The following is a 20,617-nucleotide window of genomic DNA, read 5'->3' as shown; positions in this document are numbered from 1 at the left end:
TTCTTAAAAACAGGGGCGGCGGCGGGGCCTGCGCAGCCGCCTCTCCTCCTTCTGCACACACAGAGGCGGCGTCACCCACCTCCAGGCGGTGGGGTGGCACCGGGGGGTACGCGGGCAAGTAGGCGGTCTTGAAGTACCTACCAAGGCAAAAAACTAACAATAAAGGCCCTTAAATCCTCTTTTTTCTTCTTTATTCCTTTTTGCCTTTTGGCTGGCGCTTGGATGTGCCCTCATTTTTGAGCCAGTATAAGGTACTGCAAGGTAAATGGGCCAAGTGTGCTACATAAACCTTTTAAAAAAAAAAAAATAATAGAAAAATGTTAAGTCACTTAGAGGAATTCCCTGCCCTGAGTGTTACTGCAAAATCCTATTTAGTTTGCAGCGTGCTTTACGCTCTCTCGCAGGTGCTAAAAAGACAGGCAGAAAAATTCTCAGTCACAGATCATTCGCTGCCGATTCAAAATGGAAGCTCGGGGCCCTGCAGCCGTCTTCGTGTGGAGCTCGTGGTCCTCCATCACCTGGAGGTCCCACCTAGCACAGGAGGACAGCGTATTCTCCCGCTTTATCTCCGTTTTTTAGGGTGAGCAGGGGGTGCATTTTGGAATGAGACCCTCTGGAAGAAGGGGGAGCTGTGATGAGGGCTGTAGGCAACGGCCATCCTGCTTTTGCTGCTTTCTCAACCCACCATGAGCTCACCAGGTACCTGCAGAGCATCGGCATCCCTCTGCTGCCCGATTTTTAGCCTGGCAGGGAGCACTCAGAGCCCCTGGGGCCTTTGCTGACCCTTTGCCTCCCCCTTCCACCTCTGGCTCAGAAGTTCTGCCCAGAAGGAGGATATTCTGGAAATAGCTGTATTAATCAGTACCAGCTGGGATGGATTTCCCAAAAATCAAGGTGGGCAGGTAGGAGGAGAATGAGCGTTTTCCTCACTGTCTGCCATTCGGGCAAGATCTGTTACAGCATTTTGTTCTTTTTCACCTTAGCAGCTGAAATGTTGCAGCCACCACAAGCTCTCTGACCAGAGTAAAAGTGACCCCAAGAGAGGACGCGTTCCCCACCGCCTTGTCCTCATTCAAAGGCAGGTGGATGGAGAGGTTGCTGAATGCTGACAGAGAAGAGACGGCAAACGGACAGTCACATGGACCGGGGGTTCAGGAGATGCGAACAATTCTGAGAACAAGGTGTTTCTGTGGTCAGGGACTGAACCACAGTGTACTTCACCGCTGATAATTCTGCATTTAGGTCATATCACTTGCTTTGAGAATAGGCTGTAAGAGGCCCTTTCTCAGGTGTTTGCCATGACAGGCCAGCTGAGAACAAACCCCCAGACGGATCACTCAAGACTGTCACCTAGAACGGGACAGGTCCTTCTGGGCTGCCCCATTCCTCTAGACGACACTTTTTGGAATCTCAATTCTTTATATGCTTGAAGGTGACTTCAAAAGAACAAGTCGATCACACCCATTGCATTTTGCTTTTCACTTTTTAAACTGCTTTTAACTTTGCACATTAAGTGTTCATTAACACCATCCACATTTAAATTGGCGTTATTTATTACTGTTCACTTTGTTCAAACAACCGCTTTTACACTTGTGGCTGAGCCTCAAATAACTGAACTTCCAACCATCAACATCATCCACCCTAAAAAGCAGGCGCTCCCAAACCAAATGGGGGAAAAATCCTCACACAGCTACGCAAACACACCTGCAGCAGCTGTGATGGACAGCCTTGTCCCCAAACAGAGGTAGGAGTGATGAGCATCACACTTCCCCTCGGGGCAGGAGCACGAGGCGGTCCCCCCCCATCCACGGGCCAGGAGGTGCAGCAGCATTTGAGAGCGCTCCATGTGCTCTTCCCAGTTATCTTCTCCTTCCACCTGTCAGCAGGACCTTCTTTCCAGCCACAGCAGCTGCTGCCAGCACTGTGAGCAGCCATTGTTACAGGTATTGCCCAACCCCAGGCACTTTCATCTAACTTTTACTCTCAACAAAGCAAAATAGCGGCAGAATATCCAGCTGTTCAGAGCATTGTTGGGTATTTCCTTTGTTTCATTCACATTTCCAGTAAAACACTTTTTTTTTTTTTTGAAGAAAAAAACCCCACAACCTGCGAAGATAGCTCTCCCGGAACAGCTATTGTTCACTACGGGCACTGAAATAAAGTATTTTTTTGGCATCTCGCTGCCCTCAAGACCCTGGTGCCATAGGCTACACCATAGCAATTCTTCCTAGCACAGCGAAGCCAGCGCCAGGAAGCGATAAGCCTCGGGGGAGCAACAAGACCTTTCTCACCAGAATCCCTGGCAAGCGGTGTGCCAGTGCAGGGGGAGAGCAGCAGGTGCAAGAAAATTTTTGTTGATTTTTGTTAAATGGCACTAGATAATGGGAAACTCACCTGCCCAAAGCCGGTAGCTGCCTCCAGGCTCATTTTTTTGCGGACGCGTGACCTGGCAGGAGCAACAGCCACTTATCTCCGCTAGAACAGCTACAAGGGTTGATCAGCCGGCTCCGTTGCTGTTAGCTCCAGGGAGGTCGTGGTCAGGAGCAGCAGATTTCTGTAAAGAAACGGTCACTCCCTGGCCTACGCCAGGAGCCGGTGCAGCGGCACACACCTCAGACCCTCCAGCAAATGCTGCATCGTTTTTTATGCAAGCCCTTGGCACTACGGTCATCCATGTCAAAATAGGGTGAGATTTCCCAGCTGCGACTCTGAAATGCACAAGAGCAAAGACAGACCCCTTGGAGCTGACCACGGACCTCCCCGTGCAGCAGTCATGGGTGGCTCAGTGGTGGTCAGAACAACCACCCCTCCAGCCTGTTAACTTTTTGCTGTAGTAGAGAGAGGAGAAGGCCCCTGGTGTTCGTGCTGTGCCTACACCACTGGGGTACTGTGATATCCCTGGGGCCTGCCTACGAGTTCCCAAAGCAGGCCCAGCCACCCAGGCTGCTACTGGGTCAGGGTGATGACACAAGTCCCCCAGGGTTCCTTGCGTCCTTGCTTCAAAAACAACAGTCGCTTCAGGGACCAAAACACTGGGGAGAGAAAGACTGAGAGCAGGGAAGGTGAGTGGCGCGGAACAGACAGGAGGTGACTGCCAGCTTCCTGACAACACTCGCCATCGTTGCGGCCACATGTGCTGTGTTTCACTCCATGCTTCTTGGAGAACACCGAGCTGTTCAAACCATGTGGTTTCTTCCCCTTTCGGGTGCTGCCCACCGTAGCAGGGGCCTGGGGCACATCCTGTGGCACAGCTGACTGCCCTTGTTCTCCGGCATCCATCCTACTGGGAGAGCTGCACAACGCAAGCCAGCTGCACTGCACGGATCAGAGGGGCAGCATAGCAACAGATTATTATAAAAAAAAAAAAGTACTATCCAGATTAACCTTTAATCCAACCAACACATGCATGTGAAAGGACAAGCCGTTACGAGTTTCTAGTGCCAGCCAGCCTCTGCAGCATTGGCAGGGGTAGGAAGAAACAATCTCCGGAGTAGGCTTTCCCGTAACTCTGCACTGCAGTTTCTTACAACTTCACCTGACTTTCTCGCTGCTGCCAGAGCGTAAGTGGCTGGCTGGAGTCCTGTTCCTATGCCATCACTCAAATCCAGCCTCCCCGGCTCAGGGAGAGCACGCTGACTGCGCTTTGGTAACACGGGCAAGACCTAACCACGCTGCCTTGAGCCATGACCGACTCAGGAAATGCACCCCACCCCCCCTCCGCTTTTGCTCTGCGTGCTTTTGTGATTGACGTCATAGCTGCGTTGGGATGCAGGGCTCACCCCCACCTTACATCTACTGGAGACATCTGACAGCCCCATTCCCTGGCTGAGGCACCTCAATTACCAGCTAGCCTCCCCCTCCACAGCGGACAGAGAGGCACACGCCTTGAGGGGGCAAGTCAGAAACCAAAGTTGACTACATGGTACTGTGAGAGTCTCTCCACAGAGTATCAGCAGTGCCAGGATTTGGGCTCCTTGGCTAAGCCCTGTGTTACCTGTGGTGAATCAGGGGCCAAACTCTACCCAGGAGCTCCTGTGCTCCCAGGGAGCTCCTTGAAATCCCTGCAAGCCAACCCACCTGAGGTTTTGGCTTGGAGGAGAGCAGCTTCCCAGCTGGCAGCCAGCACGGACCGTGTTTGGCAGCCCAGGCCTCGCATCATGTTTTCTCCATTCCCACAGGAGATGCGGGATATGGGGCACACCAGCGTTCTCCTCCGGCTGGTGCTGGCAGAGCTGTCCTGGCACTGCAGCATTGTGCAAGGACATTAAGAATTCTAACATCCCTAAACCCAGAGCAGCAGCCACCCTGCCATCAGTGTTCTCCTCGTCAAATTCTAATCCATCAAGGACCAACTGTCCCAAGTCACCTCTGTACAGCTCTAACTTACCCAGTGGGTTAAAAATTAATAAAAACCTAACCTCCTCGAATCAAAGTAATGAGTAATGTCAGAAACAGCCTTTTGCAGGCTCCATTCTTCATCGATCCCTCCTTACTGACCTTTCTCACGCAAGCACACACATTTTCCATTCTTTTTCCAGCCACGCTACATGTTTATACCAACAGAAGTGACTGGCGGAAAATAACTCAGCTGAGAATTAAAGCAAGGGGAGGTAAATGACCACACAAACAGTCCATTAGGTAAATGTCAGTTCTCATATTTAATATTTTAATAATTTTGTTTGCAACATTTACCACATAAATCATCTAAATAAATAGATGCTGTACAGTCTCTTATCCGTATCAGTACAAAAATAAAACCACACTTTGTGTCAAATTATACTTGAGCCTGCCCTCCCTTTGCTATTACAATCTCCTTTTACAGCACATACTCGCTCAGAAAAGGCATTATACTCTGATTGGTTTGTTTGGAATTGGTTTACTCCCTATTTCCCCCCCTCCCCAAATACATTCAATTAGTCTGTACAAAAGCTAGAAGCTCATTCTGTGCAAAAGGAAGCTTTCTGTGTGCAAAGACTCAGATACTCTAGCGTGCTGACAGGAACAACAGCAACAACCGAAGGGACAAGAACAAAAATAATTTGGGACCCTCCCCTCTAACTGACCCCATCCTCCATCTTCCACTTCCAACGGAAGGGAAGCATACCAAATTAGATGAGTCGGTGTGCAAAAGAGTCCAAACGATGCGTGTACACTGAGGGAAAAGGTTGGTGCTGAAAACCCAGTGAGAGAACTGGGGTTCCCCCAGCTGTAGAGCTGGCCAAGTGAGGAAAAAAAGATTGTCTCATTTTAGCCTGCTCAAAAGGTTGTTGAGATACGCAGAACAAAAGCTTCATCTACATGATTTTAGTTCTTTTGTTGCTGTTGTGTTGGAGATGAGGTGAGGAAAACAGCCTCTGGAAGAATCCAGTGGCTACTGAAGACCTGGTTCACCCTCCCTTCCTCTCCCCACTCCCTGCAGAAGGACAGATTTCTCCCCATTCCTCAACTAAGCTAATAAGGTGCAATTTTTCAGACAGGAAACACTCTAAAGATGTCTCCAGAGCTGGAAGAAGTGGTCGTAGTTCCAGACTAGGACCACTCAAACTGAAACTCAACTTCATTTTTCCCTTTCCTCAGCCAAAGGAGGTGGGGAGGGAGGAAGCCAACCCGCACACTGAAGACGAGTGAGGGACCCTGCAGGTCCCCTCTCCTCCCTCAGGGAGCCCTCCTTCACTCGGCTGTGGACCACGCTTCCCCCTGTAGCCCTGGGCGGGAGGCACAGGGCTGGGTGGCAGCTCTGGAAAAATGATAAGGAGCAGCCAGCGGCCTGAAACAGATACATCTTTTGCTTTTCAAATGCCACTTTTAGACAGACGATAAGGAGTAGTTAGCACTCCTAGTGCTTTGCATTTCCAAAGTGCTTCAAAACATACTTCAGGTTTAAAAGCCAAAAAAATTTTTTGCAAAAAGCTCTTTTTTGCTGACACTACATTTTCTGGTTAAAAAAAAAAAAAAAAAAAAAATAATAATAATAAAAGGTTTTCCTCCTCCTCCTCCAAAATCCCCCTCCCAGCCAAAATTCTGCTACCCCAGTAACAAGATAGGCTGTGATAAGAGGTTCTGAACAGTCTTACGAGCTATCCCTTTCAACATCCGCTTGGCACTCTCAGACATCATCCACACCGCATTTCAGACAAGAACCCCAACCATCTTTGCAGAGCAGCTCACAGCAGATAGAAACAACCTCAGCAGCAAAGCTTCTACTCCAGCCCAACTTGGTAGCAATCCATCTCCCCCCTATCAGCCATTACATGCTCTGCTCCTCTCTACAACTGCCAGTTAACTAGGGATCATCTCCCACCTGCTCCCTGCTAAGCCACTGTACTTTCACAAATTAAGGGTGCAAGGGCAAGAGAGCTGGAAGAGAAAAAGGGGTCATCACTCCAGGAAGTGCTTGTTACAGGGAAGGACTTGAAGGGTCTGAATTCAATTTTACATGATTGCTTCTCTCTCCTTCCAGTTGTCCTGGGGCTGTTTTGTAGGCCTTCCCATCTTGACCAGCTGCTTGGGGTGGAATCCAGGTGGTTCGACACCCAGAAGGTTTAGGCTTTCTCTGCGAGAACGGTAAGTTCAGCAGTCAGAGGACAACATGGTCTCATGATCATAAGCTACTGTCTCAAAACAAATTTACCATGCCCTTGGGGAAAACTGTTTTACACAAGCACGGCAAAAGCGTGTTCCCTTTACCTGCATGTGCCAATGCTATACATTCCCATGTACAAGTTACCCAATGCAAGCTATTACCGTACGCAACCCCCTTGGTTTCCTGAATGGTGAAAGATGGATACACAAATGCAGCGCTGACTGTCTCCTCTCCACAGGGTCCACTCAGAACTCCAAGGGACATCCACCCACTGATGCAAGGGATCAGCTTCACTAAAAGTTCTGTACACTTCTAACACGCCTTTTCTCTCAACTGCCAGCTCACCCAAAGGCCTGTCCTCAACCGCCTAGCAAGAGCAACTCTGAGGCAACTCCTTCCCTGACAAGCAGCTGCTACTACTATTTTCCTAGAAAGGCCCACTACCCTCTTCTTCCTAGGCTGCAGGGTAAGCAGGGGAGGAACAGAAGTCGGGTAGATACCAATTAGCTTTAAAAAAGGATGTTTTTGCTCTTACCCTACTTCAGAAAGTGCAAACTTAAAGCTTGAGAGGAGAGGAAGGGGTGGAGGGGTGGGGGTAGATTTAGCTTTGCTCAAATACATGGATGTGGCTGACAGCCCTCGCTGCTGTCTTCCGCACCCCAGCCTCTGTTGTGGCTACCACCAAAGGGCTTGCATGAGCCACCCTGCCTATTTTTTGACCTGTGCAAGGCCTCCCTTCTCTATTCCAGTGAAACCATCAAACAGCACTAGCTGGCGTACAGCAGGAAACAGTACTGGGGCCAAGGGCCCCCTGTGAGGTGAACAAACAATTTTATACATTCAGTCACAAAACACCAGAACAATTCTGGACAGTTTCACAACACTAACAACAACAACAAAAAAAGCCATTCATTTCTCAATAAGCTTCTTTCTGTCTGAGGCTCCAACATAAGCAAGGGTCAATTCACTAACAAATTTGGGCTTATTTTGGCAAATGGAACTGCTTTTGGGTGTTCTCACAATAATATGCTAGCCTTGCTTGAAAAAGCAAAAAAAAACAAACCAAACCAAAACAAAATGCCCCCACCTTGGTCCGACTGCCCAAGCAGAAGGGCCCCAAGCAAACACAAGACAATAAGGAGCATGCAGGAGCTACCAGGCTACTTAATGACGCTATTTATGTGTTAAAACTTGCTGTTCCAATATGAGAGCAATAACATCTAGTTTATAACCATCCAGGAACTGAGGCACTCCTATCCCGTCCTTTCCTTTTTTTTTTTTTTTTTTTTTAACCACAGTGTTAACAATAAAGGTTTTCCAATCTCACGAAGCCCCTCAGTTCTGTCACATATACAGTGGGTTCACTGTGAGAAGATCTATGGAATAAAAACTTCTGTCCCCCAAATGTGGCTGGTAAATTCTCACATGGAAACAGGTCTAAGAATGACTATTAGAACAGTTCTTCTTCAGGAAGTTTGTTTCTTGCGTACAGTTCAGTAATTTCCACTGGCTGAAGTTTGTTTTTCTTGTTTACAGCCATGGAGCCAAAGGAGGTATGAGAGAGTTAACCCATTTCTATTCTCAGCTTGTGCTTCAAATAGAATTATTAAACTCAGCTTCAGCTGGATGCTATTCTGGCTCTTCTAATCAAACAGAATGCTTAACAAAGCTCTGAGCACAGCATCTGATTTTCATGATATGTTAGTCCAAGAGGTCCCAATTCAATTTTCAGATTTTGCGTGGAACTAGCAGATGGACAGTATCAGGGGGAAGAGACAAGTAAACCCAGACAACCTCTCTTGCCATCACAAGGAAAACCCCCATACATCTCTACACCTGCAGAAGTGGAATAAAGCTAATTTTGAACTCCCCGAAGGCCAGCTCTACCAAGGAAGTTTACAACAATATGCCACCAGACAATATGGAACAGAGCCACATTTTAAAAAGACCAAGAGAAAAATCTTCTCAAACAGATCTTTAAGATAAGCAAGAATTCATGAATGTCAAAAAAAAAAAAAAAGTCCACCCTAACACAGTAACTGCTTAGTTTCCTACCACAACCTCCTCCTCACACACACAGACCAAACCCATGCACATGCAACTTGTTGCATCTTAACCTGGTAAGTGTTAACTCTTCATTGAGCTGTACACAAAGCAGCATGGTTGCCAGGTACTTCGTTCAACACTTTGTGTAGCGAGATGATTAGTCACCAGCAGAACACAAACTAGCCTGACCCATAAAAAATGATTAAGATACAAAGCTGTGGGTAGATCCTCTCTGAAAGACCACCACAGGTCTTTGAAAACTCCACTGCAAGAGGAAGAAAAGATGTTTAAAGAGAAATGCCAAAACAAAACATTGAGAAGTCTCAGCTGGTGAGTGGACAGAAAAGCAGAGGATAGAAATACAGTTTATTAGGACAAGCTCTTTCCTAACACAGGATTGGTATTGCTTCCGATGTCAGCCAAAGCCAGGAACCTTCAAAAATAGGAAGATTTTTTGGTGTATTTGTACACCAAGATGAAGACAGGACAAAGGTGGCAATAGCTGCATTTTGATTAAAGAAGCTAGATCTTATAAATGCCATGAAGATTTAGCAGGATGAGCTGGAACTCAGGATTTTTTAAAAATAAGCTAAAGTATTATGCTTCTGCAACCATAACTACCTGACCTGCTACGACCCTCAAGAATGGACTCAGCCATGCGGTGTGTCCAAATGTCACAACAAAAGAGAGATGCAGGTATTCAGCACATTTGGCAGGTGTCAGGAAGAGGGGGTGTATGTGGGGCTGACGATGACAACACTGTCTGACCCCACATCCTGCAAAAGAGGGTGATCCTGTTTATATGGTTCAACTCCAGATTCAGAAGCCTCGCTCTGGACACCCACGTTCAAAAAACATCCTGAGCCTGCATGCTTAGCTCATCAGTTTGCCCTTGCTAGCTATTGTAAGCTTCTTTCCCACTCACTCTTCCTCCCACCACATAATTCCCCTTCCCCCCAGTTTCCACTTTTCACCCTCTCAGATTTCTCCATAATAAAACTCTCATGTCACTTCTTTGAGAGACAAAAGGTTAGTCCAGAAATTTAAGATCTTCCCAGTGGTCCTGAAACCGCTGTGACACAGTGGAAGACAGGCCTACTAAAACAGCTTTGAGATGGAAGGGCAAATCCTAAGTCTACACTGAGATGCCATACCCCATCTGAGGTAAAACCCGCTTCTAATAAAAACCATAGGGGCAGTCCAAGCACCTTGCAAAAAGTAGATGTTTGGAGGACCAGAAGCCCCAGAGCTCCCAAATACGGCAGCCAGCAGCCAAGGGAACACATTGATTTCAACAGGTGTCCACCTCAGAGCTCAGAAGGCTCGTAGCTTCATTTAGAGTAAGTATAGCAGATAACAGAGCTTCAGGAGGGGTGGGGAGAGGAAACAAAGTAATCATGACAGTAGCCAATGTTACCCTGCAGCAGTCTGTCCTGCAGTTCCCATCTTAAGACTCTAGCTTACTTTTCTTGCTTTCCATAGGAAAAGGTCTATATTTAAAATTTTTAGTTATTTAAATAAAATTTGCTTTACAAAAAATGGAAGAGAACATGCATATGTGCAAGAACAGATGCTATGCTAAACTACCAACTCAAAATACAGCAATTCTTCAAAAACCTCAAAGTGTCACAGGCAGTCCAGCACAAGGCATTTTTAAGTGCAAGATCAGGCAGGGTCTATTGAAATGCAGACCACTTTCCATGGCAAAGATTTTTAAGCCTTCCAAGGGGAAGTTCGCATCAGTAAAGTACTACAGTATCACAGATACTGTGAGGAGACTGGAGTCACGGAAGAATATTACGCAGGCAGTACAATCCAAGAACTCTGATTGCTAAGAATTTTCTCCCTTCCTCAAATCTAATATGTGCCTTCCCCACATGTTGTTTACCTTGGATCCCTCAATGGGATTCAAGAAAAGAATTTGCTGCTAATCAAGGTCCATTTCTAGCTCAATTCTGTCCAATTCCTGTGTCCTGGGCCTGTGCCAGTATCTTGGATATCTCTGCAGTGCCAGGCAATGCTTCGGTTGTCGTATTAGCCCCTCCTCCCAAGGGAGAGGAATCAGTTTTCAACCAACTTATTACCACAGATTCAGGGCAGCGTTTGTTATTAATACTGAATTTGGCCAAGGGTAAGAACACCCCACTTTCCATAACACATTCCTCACACAGCTGAGCTGAGCCTAGAAATCCTGTTTAGCATATACAGAATGGTATGTCTCGACTGCGCTGGGCTTCTGAGCTTTTAATGAGGGCAAATTGAATTTACGTCACCAATCTAGATTTCAGAGATGCATTTCAGTCTTTCCGCATGATCAACAATCAAAGGGAGAAACCTCTGCTGTCTATACGGACCCATCCTGCAAAGACTGACTTACCACAGACAGGCAAATATGATTCTGAAGTCCTGACAGCACGGCACAGGGAAAACAGCACTGGAGAGAAAGTCTTAACAGGCTGGAGTTATCTACACAGGTAGGATCCATTGCCTCTCACTGCTGCAGGAAGAGAGGGAGGAGGAAGGTGGGAAGAGCAATCCACAGAGATGTATCTTTATCCAAGGGATATCAATTGCAGAACAAGGCAGCAGGCTAGAGATCCAGCTCTCTTTCCACCTCCACATGCCCTCTCCCCACAAATGCAGCTGCCGCCACTTAACAGGATAAAAGGCGAATTGTTCAGCTTGCTGCTTTCACATCTAGGAGAGGAGTCTTTGCCAGGGAAAGGGCTGTCAGTTTTTCAGATGGACAAAGCAATGACAAACACACACCCCCTATACTGCCCTTTTTTGCGTATCTGAAAGGGGAAAACAGAGAAGAGAAAAAAAAAAAAAGTGTCTGTAAACATTTTAAGAGGAGACATTTTGGATTTTTTTTTTTTTCTTAAGGGATAAAATAACCCTTCCCTAGCCCCACCCTAAAAACACTAGTTTTGGGGAGCACTGAAAATGGAGATTCAGAACTGCGCGCTCCGGTCTCGGAAGAAGCCCTCAGCCACTTGTGCTTCTCTGAAAGTGACGGTAATGGAGTTTGCCGTGATGTCTGTCACTGTCACTTCACTGGGGGGCACAGTGGGAATCCAAGGGAGACTGCCATCCACATCTGCTGCAGAAGGAGAGGCAGATAAAAGCATGTTAGTGAGAGAGAGAGAGAGGGTGAGGGAGAAGGAAGGAGGAAGAAGAGAAAGAAGGGAAGTATGAAACAGGGGCCTCCTTTCTGACAAACAGTGGGTGAAATCAGCCTGTACTGAGTCTGCACATACAAGGCAAGAAAGAGCATGGGCAAGCCCTCCCCTCAGAGGCTAAGGGAAAATGGAGGATCACTGCAGGATGTAATGGAAAAAGGAGAGTAGCAAAGGTGTCCAGACACACACCAGCACTGGAACAGCCTACACAGAGGTCAAAGGACCCTGTAACAACACCCAGCTCGTCTAACCATCCACATTTCCCTGATACTTCTCACCCCATCTCAGGCCCTAATTTGGTTCTGTGTCAGAAAAGCAGATCACCCAGGTGTCAGCTCACCTGCTTGTAAATATCCTACCCTGCTGAAGTCAAAAATCACAAACCCTTACACACACTTTTCAGATACTCCTACGGAAGTCAAAGGAACCCAAAATGGAGACTCTTCCCTGCACTGCACCTGCAATGCAGCCTGGGTGCAATTCTCTCAAAAACCCATCAATACTGCTTCATGGAGAAGCTGCTCTCCCTTTCTCATATCCTTCCTTTGCTCTCTGATAGCTCCATACATGAAAACCAAGCATCCCTGCACTTTCTCACTGTAAGAATAGTTATCAGTCCCTCTGCCACCCGAAGCCTCACCTCCCCCCAATCCCCAGAGACAACCACAAAAAATACACAGAGAGGAAGGAAAACACCCTCTCCCTGTCACTACACCTGTACTATATACCTTGTTGTCCTAACCCAGGCAAGGAAGAAGGGCCCCTTAAGAGTGTATTTCCTGCCCTCTGTCTCAAATACCTGGGGTGCCTACTTTCACCTCAGAAAGAGCCCAATCCCCTCTAACAATAACTGGAATTCCATGCAGGCTGTGTGTCAAGGGGAGAACAAAAACAGTTTCACATTTCTGTAGGGCCGTTCACTCCTCTGATCCCCAAGTGCTTTAGAGCCTAGTGCTTCTAAGGGGGGGAACAGCCCCACACATTTGCATATTGCCAGGATGCCAAACTGGGTTCCTCTGTGCTGCTACTCCCATTGCTGCTTCCCTGGATTTTGGGTGCTGTTAAAGTCCCTCTCAAAAAGGAGGGGATAGTGTTGACTCTAGAACATAGTCCTCTCCCCCAAATACTGCCTAATCCAGTCTGGCTAACAGCTACTCCCAGCAAGGAGTAACAGGATTCCCTTAGCTACTACAAGCAGCACAAGCCCCAGTTTTCCACTCCTCAGGAAAGCTACGCCTTCAGAAGCTCTACTAATGCAGGGATAGAGTTTCCCTGGTAACTCAGAGCAACATGCACATCCCACAGCCCTCCTGCACAAGATGCTGGTATCCCTCCCCAAAATGCCAAATATGCTTGGACATCTCCCGTGCCTACACTCATGCTGCCTACTCAGTGGCATCAGGCAGGATTTACCATCCTCACGTCATCTCTCATCCCCCTTTCACATAGCTCTGTAGCAAGAGACTTTGGAGGACGTGGGGTGTGGAGAGGAAAGGGAAGAAGGGGGCAGAAGAAGGTATTATAGGTTCTTAGCGGCATTCTTGTACACTCCTCAAAACAGCACTATGAGAAGAGTGCTGGTGTCCAAGCTTGTCTACTGCCAGCCAAGCTCCTTTTAGCAGAGCAGCAGGCTGAACACATATGGATATGTGGACAGAGTTCATCACTATCACACCTGCATGTCACCTCTGCTGCAAGGAAACTGTAAGAGGGGAATAACTTGCAGTATCTTCTGCATGTTTTCTAACACTAGAAGGGATGTCACTGATATAAGACAACAGAGAGGCAACAGCACCAAAAAAGCAGATTAATCTGTGCTATTTATCCGAACAAGAAGGAACTTGCAGACAAGAGGGCCTCAATGTGAGCCAGTGAGAGCTGCTCTGAGGACCTGACCTAAACCACAATCCTAGGATGAGGCAAGCAAGGAGGAAGCATGCAGTGCATCCTTCGCGTGCTCGAGAACTTCACGGCCAAGGGGTGTCTGGCCTTACCTTCTTTGCTGGTGTGCTGCATGGCCTCCCAGTCCTCAGCATCTTGCCTGGCCTCCAGGCCCACCGCATCATTCAGGAAGAACTCATGCCTGCAGTTTCGGCTTTCCAGACTCGCCATGCGGGGGAACTTCTTCCTTGACAGTCGCAGGTACTTCTGGTTTTTGCGTTGCTTCCGGAGAGAGAATGGCAGGACCGCTCCCCCAGTCTTCTCCGGGAACTCTGCCTGCCCTGGCTTGGACCCTGGCAGGCTACTGTCTCCTCCTCCAAACCTCCGCGCAAGAGAGAAACAGAGCTTCTCCTTTCCCTTGTGGGCACTCCTCAAGTCCATGCCATACAGCCGCTGCCAAGACATCAATGCAGCAAGGGTCAGAGTGGAAATCTGATAACACACCCAGGGCTCCCACCTGGGAGCCAGGAAGCTCTTCTTTGTTCAGTCTTTGAACACCTAGATGAGCTAGGATGAGTTATGCTGCCTCTACAACACTGTTTCTTTCACCTCTTAAACTGCCATCTAAGCTCTTCCTAATATGTGCTTCCTAGGATTGGCTGCTTTGCTTGGCAACAGTCAAAGTGTGCTGAAACTCCGCTTCCAACCAGTGGCTACCTTTAACATGATGGAAAGTCCAAGCCCAACATGAAATTACAAGAGCATGCAAACCAGGTAACCTGCAACCACCCAAGCCCAAAGTTTATAAAACCCCAGTTCAGAGAGCAAGAGCTGTTGTTGGTTTGGGTTTTTTTTGTTTTGTTTTGCTTTTTTAAATACAAGTTAGCTAGCTCTTCAGCTAACAGGTTAAAACTATCTGCCTACCCACTGATTTCACGTTGTTGTGTTAGCTTGTTACCTCCAGTTTTGTCCACGAAACAGCAAACAGACAGTTTCCACCTCCCTGTGAGCAGAGGAGCAGCACAGCAGCTAATGAGTTAGAAATACACAGAAGAGCGAGAGGCTACCTGCAGTAGGAGGCGCTTTGGTTTGGGGCCTCTCTTCCTGTACCCTGATGCACGGTCTCTCTCTTCCCTGTGAAAGAGGAACACAAATCAAACAGAGTACTAAATACCATGGCACATAACCTAGTTGGAACTTCTACCTTTCACAGCACAGCTCCCTCCTTTCCTTCGTTAAAACCCAATAGTGACCAGCGTGGGCTTGGAAAACATCCCAGAATTGCTTCTTGCAGGAGTGAAAGCCTTGCAATAAGGGAATAAGGGAATTTCTCTGACTCAGCTGATCAAGGATGGGTTAGAGAAACTTATCACCTCGCATCACTCCGGTCCAGCCCTGGACCCGATTAAAACCTGAGACTGATTGCTCTTTGGCTCAATGCTGCTTGTTCTTGGCCTCATTTCCAGAACAGTGCTGATCAAAGCTGTTTTAACCCTGTCTTGTCCACCTCAGCCAACACCAGGGTACAGAAATCAAGCAGGATTCATTGCTACGTAGGTCATGTTTGATTGAAGTAGGGACAACAGGGCCACTTTATGCACACTATGAAATACAGACGCTATTTCCTTTTCCTGTGTCCAAGGAGAGGAAGAACATGCGCCCTTACTTTTCTTCATAAGCCACCACCAGGCGAGGGTCCAAGATATGATCCTCTGGCTCCCATGTGCTGTATCTGAAGAAAAACATGAGGAATATAAAGTAAACATTCTCCCTGCAGGCCTGCTACCAGTATGCTGAGGCCCTGGATACTGTCTTCACAAGGGTCGGTGGGGCCTGCCACAACATTGCGAGAGCCCTGAGGAATCCCAGCCATTCCCTCCTCAACTTCCTGCAGACACCACCTCCCCTTCCCAAAACAGGCAGGGCCAAGCGTCAAGCAGCTCTTTGCAGAAGAACAGGGAAGGCTTTCCTCCCCAGGGCCCCCTCCATGCTGTTTGTAAAGCCTGTGCAGACACTTACAAACTGATTTTAAGTCAATGCCTAAACAGGTGTCATCTGCAGCACTCCCCCAAATCCAACAAACCCCATGGAACAATGAGACGTGATCTGATACAGCTTTCTGAAAAATAGGTCTCTCTTAATTTAGAGTGCTCAAAGAGTAAGTACGCTTTCTCACCTGCATTATTAATTACCTCTAATCACTGGAGCTGAAAGTATTCATTTAATAAGAGTTTAATTTTTCTCCACTGATGCCATTCAACTAAACATGCTTAGACCTGGGCCCTGAGGCAAGTTGGTGGCAACCTTCCAACTATTCCTACTCTTGCTCGACTCCCCCTGCAGGTTATTTCTATCTAGCAGAGGTCATCGGTATTTCTGTATTAGTGCAGGAGGAACCCACCTGCATTGTGGTCAGGGCTACCGAAACAACTCAAAATAAGCCTGATGCTCTGCAAGTAGCCTATGAAGTGTCACTCACTGCCCCACCTCCCTCCTCGATTGCTGGACAGCTATGACAGGAGCCAGATGCTCAGGAACAGTCTGAACCCACCCAGCAAGCAATGCCAAAACTGGTTCCCAAGGGGCACAGCTGCACTTAATACCAGGGAGAAACAACCAAAACCTCCCATTCTGGAAGGTGAAAGAATCACAAGGTGGTTCTCACTGCATGCTTGCTTCTAAGGGGTCATGTTTGCCCAGAAGAGGTGGGTGGCATGTCTCTATCACAAAAACTCAAAGGCAAGAAAGCAAGTCTGAAACCCCAAATGCCTCAGAACATTAATTCTCCTGGAACGCGAGGCCCGGGGCCCAGAAGCAGAGCACCTCCCAGCCCCTGGGGAGGAGGGCGAGAGAGGAGGTGGGCAAGGGTGCATTTGTATCAGTGCCTTTAAACAGTGGGGAAGCATTTTAGGCTGTTTATGTTTCTGGATGAAGCACAGGCTGCACATGAGGGCATGTGATACATGCATATATGTACACAGAGGAGGTGGTTTGGGAATACATTTTCCTTTCATCTCTCCATGAGACAGAAGAAAGGTACTGAAATACAGGAGCATTCCTAGAGAATGGTTCTAGAAATGAAAGTACAATTCTTTCACAAAAGGGAGAAACAAACCCACAAAATTCAGATATCCCAAGGGGCACTGTACATCAGAGAGTTAAGAACAGACATGTCTTCATAACCAGCTGATCCCTCCCTCCCTCCCTCCTTTGCTTAAGCCTCCTGCAGCAACCTGACTGTGAGCTGTCAAAGCCAAGATGCTGTTTGAACAGAGGAAGGTTTCCTCCCAGCTGCAGGGATTCTGGCACTCACTCTACAAATTTAAGAAAAATAATAACACAAGGGGGGGAAAAAGACATGTGATTGCTTTTCATGGGCAGGAGAAGAAAGGGGATTTGCTTTTTAAAAAAAAAACAACGGTGGGTGTTGCCTTTTTCTCTGCAGCTCAGTTTCTGGCTTTGCTGCAGTGGCAAAACACTGCATATAAAAAAAAAACATCGTTCAGTTTGCCACGCGCGCGCGCACACACACACAGGCACACAGAACTATATATATGGGTACACAGAGCCCAGGCTGCAGCAGAACTGCAGAGAGCAGGCACTCTGGAAAACATAGATCATATGATCTTCCTTCCCCCTCCTTCTACTCCTCCTCTTCCCCCTCCCCTCTTAACTCCAACACAAGTTGTAAACAAGCTTGTAGCTAGAATCAGATTGTAACTCCTCCATTCCATGACTCCAGTAGTACAATCCAGAAATCTGACGTGCAGGGTGTTAACAAGAATTTTTAATTAAAAAGAAGAAAAAAAAAGTGAAACATCAATTACATGGGAAAGCAGCAAACTACTAACCTATCCTTATTCCCTTCAATGAAGCCTCTGATGGGAATGATGGGATAACTGGTACAGAGATTACAAAGAGCAATGTGACAAGGTTGGGGAGAGGAATGAAGAGAAATATGACATGGGATGAGGATACAGAATATGCTGAAAGTAAACAGCTTGCGGTGTGCGTGCCATCACAGGCATATGTATGTTTAGAAACAAGGAACAGAGACTGCTAGCAGGATGAAAGCGACTTCAATGCTCAAAGCATCTTTGTTTTAAGCAACTCAAACCATCAAGTGAACAGTTAAAATGGAAGGGGAGGGGAAGGGAGAAAAAAATCAGTGCTCTTCAGATTTGGAGTTTGGGGGAAGAAGGAAGGTGTTTGGACATGTCACAGCATCAAAAGAAGGGAACCCTGACATCCCCTTGCTCCCTGCACAGAAGGCTGTGCTTTTAATTCCCAAAAGAGAGTTTCTGGCTCCCTCAGAGTTCCAAGACGCAGGGCAATGCAAGGCAGCAGTAAGAATAAGAGCTGCTCTGTCCAAGGAACATTACGCCATGCCTCAGCCCACCTTCTTGGCAAGTGACTTTACAAAAGAAGAACCTCAATGCATTTGTTGAAAAGAGAATGGGATAAACATCAGTATTCTGGCCAAAAGGGGATGGTGCCTCACAGACTACAAATACATTTCCCAACCTCTACCAGCGATTAAATTAGGCTTGGCTACTTAGGAGGCTGAAGCAGTCCAAGAGCTGACCCACAGTATGTGGCAACAAGCGCACAAGGTGACACTTTGACAGCAGAACTTACAGTCAGGAACAAAGTCACCCCCTCCCACCACCACCAGAGAGGGGAAGCCGCTTATATTCACGCACGTCCTATAAGCACGAGGATTAGGCAGGAGGATTAGGCACGCAGGAACACATTTCAACTTCTTGGACACCAGGTACAATCTGTCAGGACCATCCTAGCAGGCCCCACTTTCCAACTGCAGGGATGAACCAGTAAAAGCAGCCCCCTTTGCTTAGCAACGTGCAGTGCAACCGCATGTGTAATGTAGTCATACCCACGCACATTGTGTATGTACACACACATACAGTTACAAACACGAAACCAAAGACAGGTCCCCATATGGGTTGGCCAGCTAGCTAGACCGCTAGCTAACATAGTAATATTCTCCAGTTACCTAATCCTTTTAATCTCAAAGCATTTTACCGACTGTTTAGGCACAGAGCAATCACTCTTCTTCAGCGGCAACTGCATTTTAATAAGAGAAGTATCTGTAAGCAGTGCACAGCAATACTGCAAAAATTTTTTTTTTTCCTTTTTTGCAACATAGCGACCAAAGCAAAAGCAGAAAAGGCACTCAAAATAATGGAAGGTTTCAGACAAGGAAACAAAGGCATGGGGGTAATTTCCAAGGGACAAAGATCACCTGCATTTGGCTACAATCAATAAATCTGAAACATTGCCCCTTTCCACTTGTGAATTGCAGAGGAGAAATAGTAGGACAAGACAAGACCATCAACTTGTTTTCTATTTTAAAAGACTGAATATAGCCCTAAAAAAATAATGTGGGGCCCTCTTGGTGCTGACTCAGAAAAGCAGGAGCCATTCCAAGTTCAGAAGAACCAGGGTTCTCTGTTGAACTCATAATGAATTTAAAAACATTTGTATCTAGAAAGCATCTCAATGGAATACTTCAGTGGTGGCAAAACCCAGTCAGAATATACTGGCACATGGTTTGTATCCCTCAACTGCCAGTCCGAAAATAGATTTGGGTTTGGTTTGTGGTTCTTTGCTTTTGTTTATCTTTGTTGGAAGAAGGCACAAAAGGTTACCCATTAAGAATGAGATGCTCAGTTGCAGAGATACAGTGTAATCTATTACCAAATATTAAAGAAGAAGAGTAAAAGACAAGTAAAACACAACTTACTTTGGGGGCCATCCTTTCCACTTCACCAGGTATTCTACTTTACCCTAAGGGCGGAAAAAGGGAGAAAAAAAAACAGGTGAACTCTGCAACCAAATATGGGCTACAGTAAGAGGTACAACCAATCAACAGGACTAAACTGTGCAACTGAAAAGCTCATTTCCCACCACTTTATTTTCAAAACAAAGCCACTTCCTTATTCAACTACACTTGCTATACCTTTTTTCTGCAGAAAACAGGGCATGCGGGGTGATATTTAAAAGTGCTTGAACTACCATCAGCTTGGGATGATACCTTTGCAGAAACGTAGCAGGCAGAACCCCAAAAGCCAGCCGGAGGGCAAGACTGCAACCACTCCTGCATTTACAGGCAATCCTACCAGAAGTCAGCACGCATAAATGCGAGAGGGAGATGTATGCCAGAAGCAAGTGTCAGAGGAATTTTTTTTAAGCAGAGACAAGAAATACAGTGTTTCAGAACCTATGAAGCATTTCTTTGGCATGTTCCCTTCCAGTTGTTACATGCTTTACTCAAACACTCTTCGGTCCATCACAGTCACTCAGCCTTTTGACCCAAGCAAACAGCAGCTCAAAGCTGAACTTCAGTTATCCATTTAGTTGTTCACTCTACGTACAAGATTTAAAAAGAAAAAAAAAAGTGTAGCGATTGGAAACCACGTTCAAGGGCTCCACAAAGAACGTGCACAAGTATTAAAATCTTTACTATTCTACTGAGGGGCTTGTTAAGCACTTCCCAAAGCACGGCAGGGGCCCTTGTGCGTGCAGTATGACCAGCCCTCGAAGCAGAGGGGTCACCCACTGTTGCAGCTGTAGACACCTTTACATGACAATACAGCGAGAAAAGAGCTCAGGTACTCGAGCCAGAGAACGATTTTCGTATTCCTCATGGGGGGCTCATCAGCTTCCCAACCTGTGGAGACACTGCCCTACACACAACTTCCCACCAAAGGACTTCTACACGCTGCGTGCTTACGGGTTAATCCTCCTAACGGCCTGTGGGGACAGAGAGCTTTTTCACCCGTGGGGAAACTCAGCCACCGAGCGGGCCACCAAACCTTCCCAAACCCTCCCGTGATGCGGGCTGTCCGGTTTGCTGTCACCAGCACTGATTTTGCACAAACTGAACACTCCCCCCACCCCCCAC

General features: G+C 47.1%; 2 protein-coding genes across 2 annotated transcripts in view; both read right to left on the bottom strand.

Moving 5' to 3' along the window:
• Positions 1–3,119, bottom strand: part of LOC104283670 (neuronal pentraxin receptor-like) — a 34,610-nt gene extending 31,491 nt beyond the window's left edge. Inside the window, exons 1-3 of the mRNA XM_009881881.1 lie at positions 3,083–3,119; positions 979–1,105; positions 60–137 (exon numbers count right to left, since the gene is read on the bottom strand). Of these exons, the coding sequence (XP_009880183.1) occupies positions 60–137; positions 979–1,105; positions 3,083–3,119 (242 nt within the window). The remainder of the gene's footprint in view (positions 1–59; positions 138–978; positions 1,106–3,082) is intronic.
• Positions 3,120–11,470: 8,351 nt separating this feature from the next.
• Positions 11,471–20,617, bottom strand: part of CBX7 (chromobox homolog 7) — a 22,233-nt gene continuing 13,086 nt past the window's right edge. Inside the window, exons 2-6 of the mRNA XM_009881880.1 lie at positions 19,457–19,500; positions 15,359–15,424; positions 14,760–14,826; positions 13,806–14,145; positions 11,471–11,732 (exon numbers count right to left, since the gene is read on the bottom strand). Of these exons, the coding sequence (XP_009880182.1) occupies positions 11,584–11,732; positions 13,806–14,145; positions 14,760–14,826; positions 15,359–15,424; positions 19,457–19,500 (666 nt within the window). The 3' untranslated portion in view covers positions 11,471–11,583. The remainder of the gene's footprint in view (positions 11,733–13,805; positions 14,146–14,759; positions 14,827–15,358; positions 15,425–19,456; positions 19,501–20,617) is intronic.

The sequence above is a fragment of the Charadrius vociferus genome, unplaced genomic scaffold, assembly GCF_000708025.1.
Source record: "Charadrius vociferus isolate BGI_N301 unplaced genomic scaffold, ASM70802v2 scaffold413, whole genome shotgun sequence".
NCBI lineage: Eukaryota > Metazoa > Chordata > Aves > Charadriiformes > Charadriidae > Charadrius > Charadrius vociferus.
The sequence above is the reverse complement of the archived record's forward strand: the minus strand, read 5'-3'. Positions and strand labels throughout refer to the sequence as shown.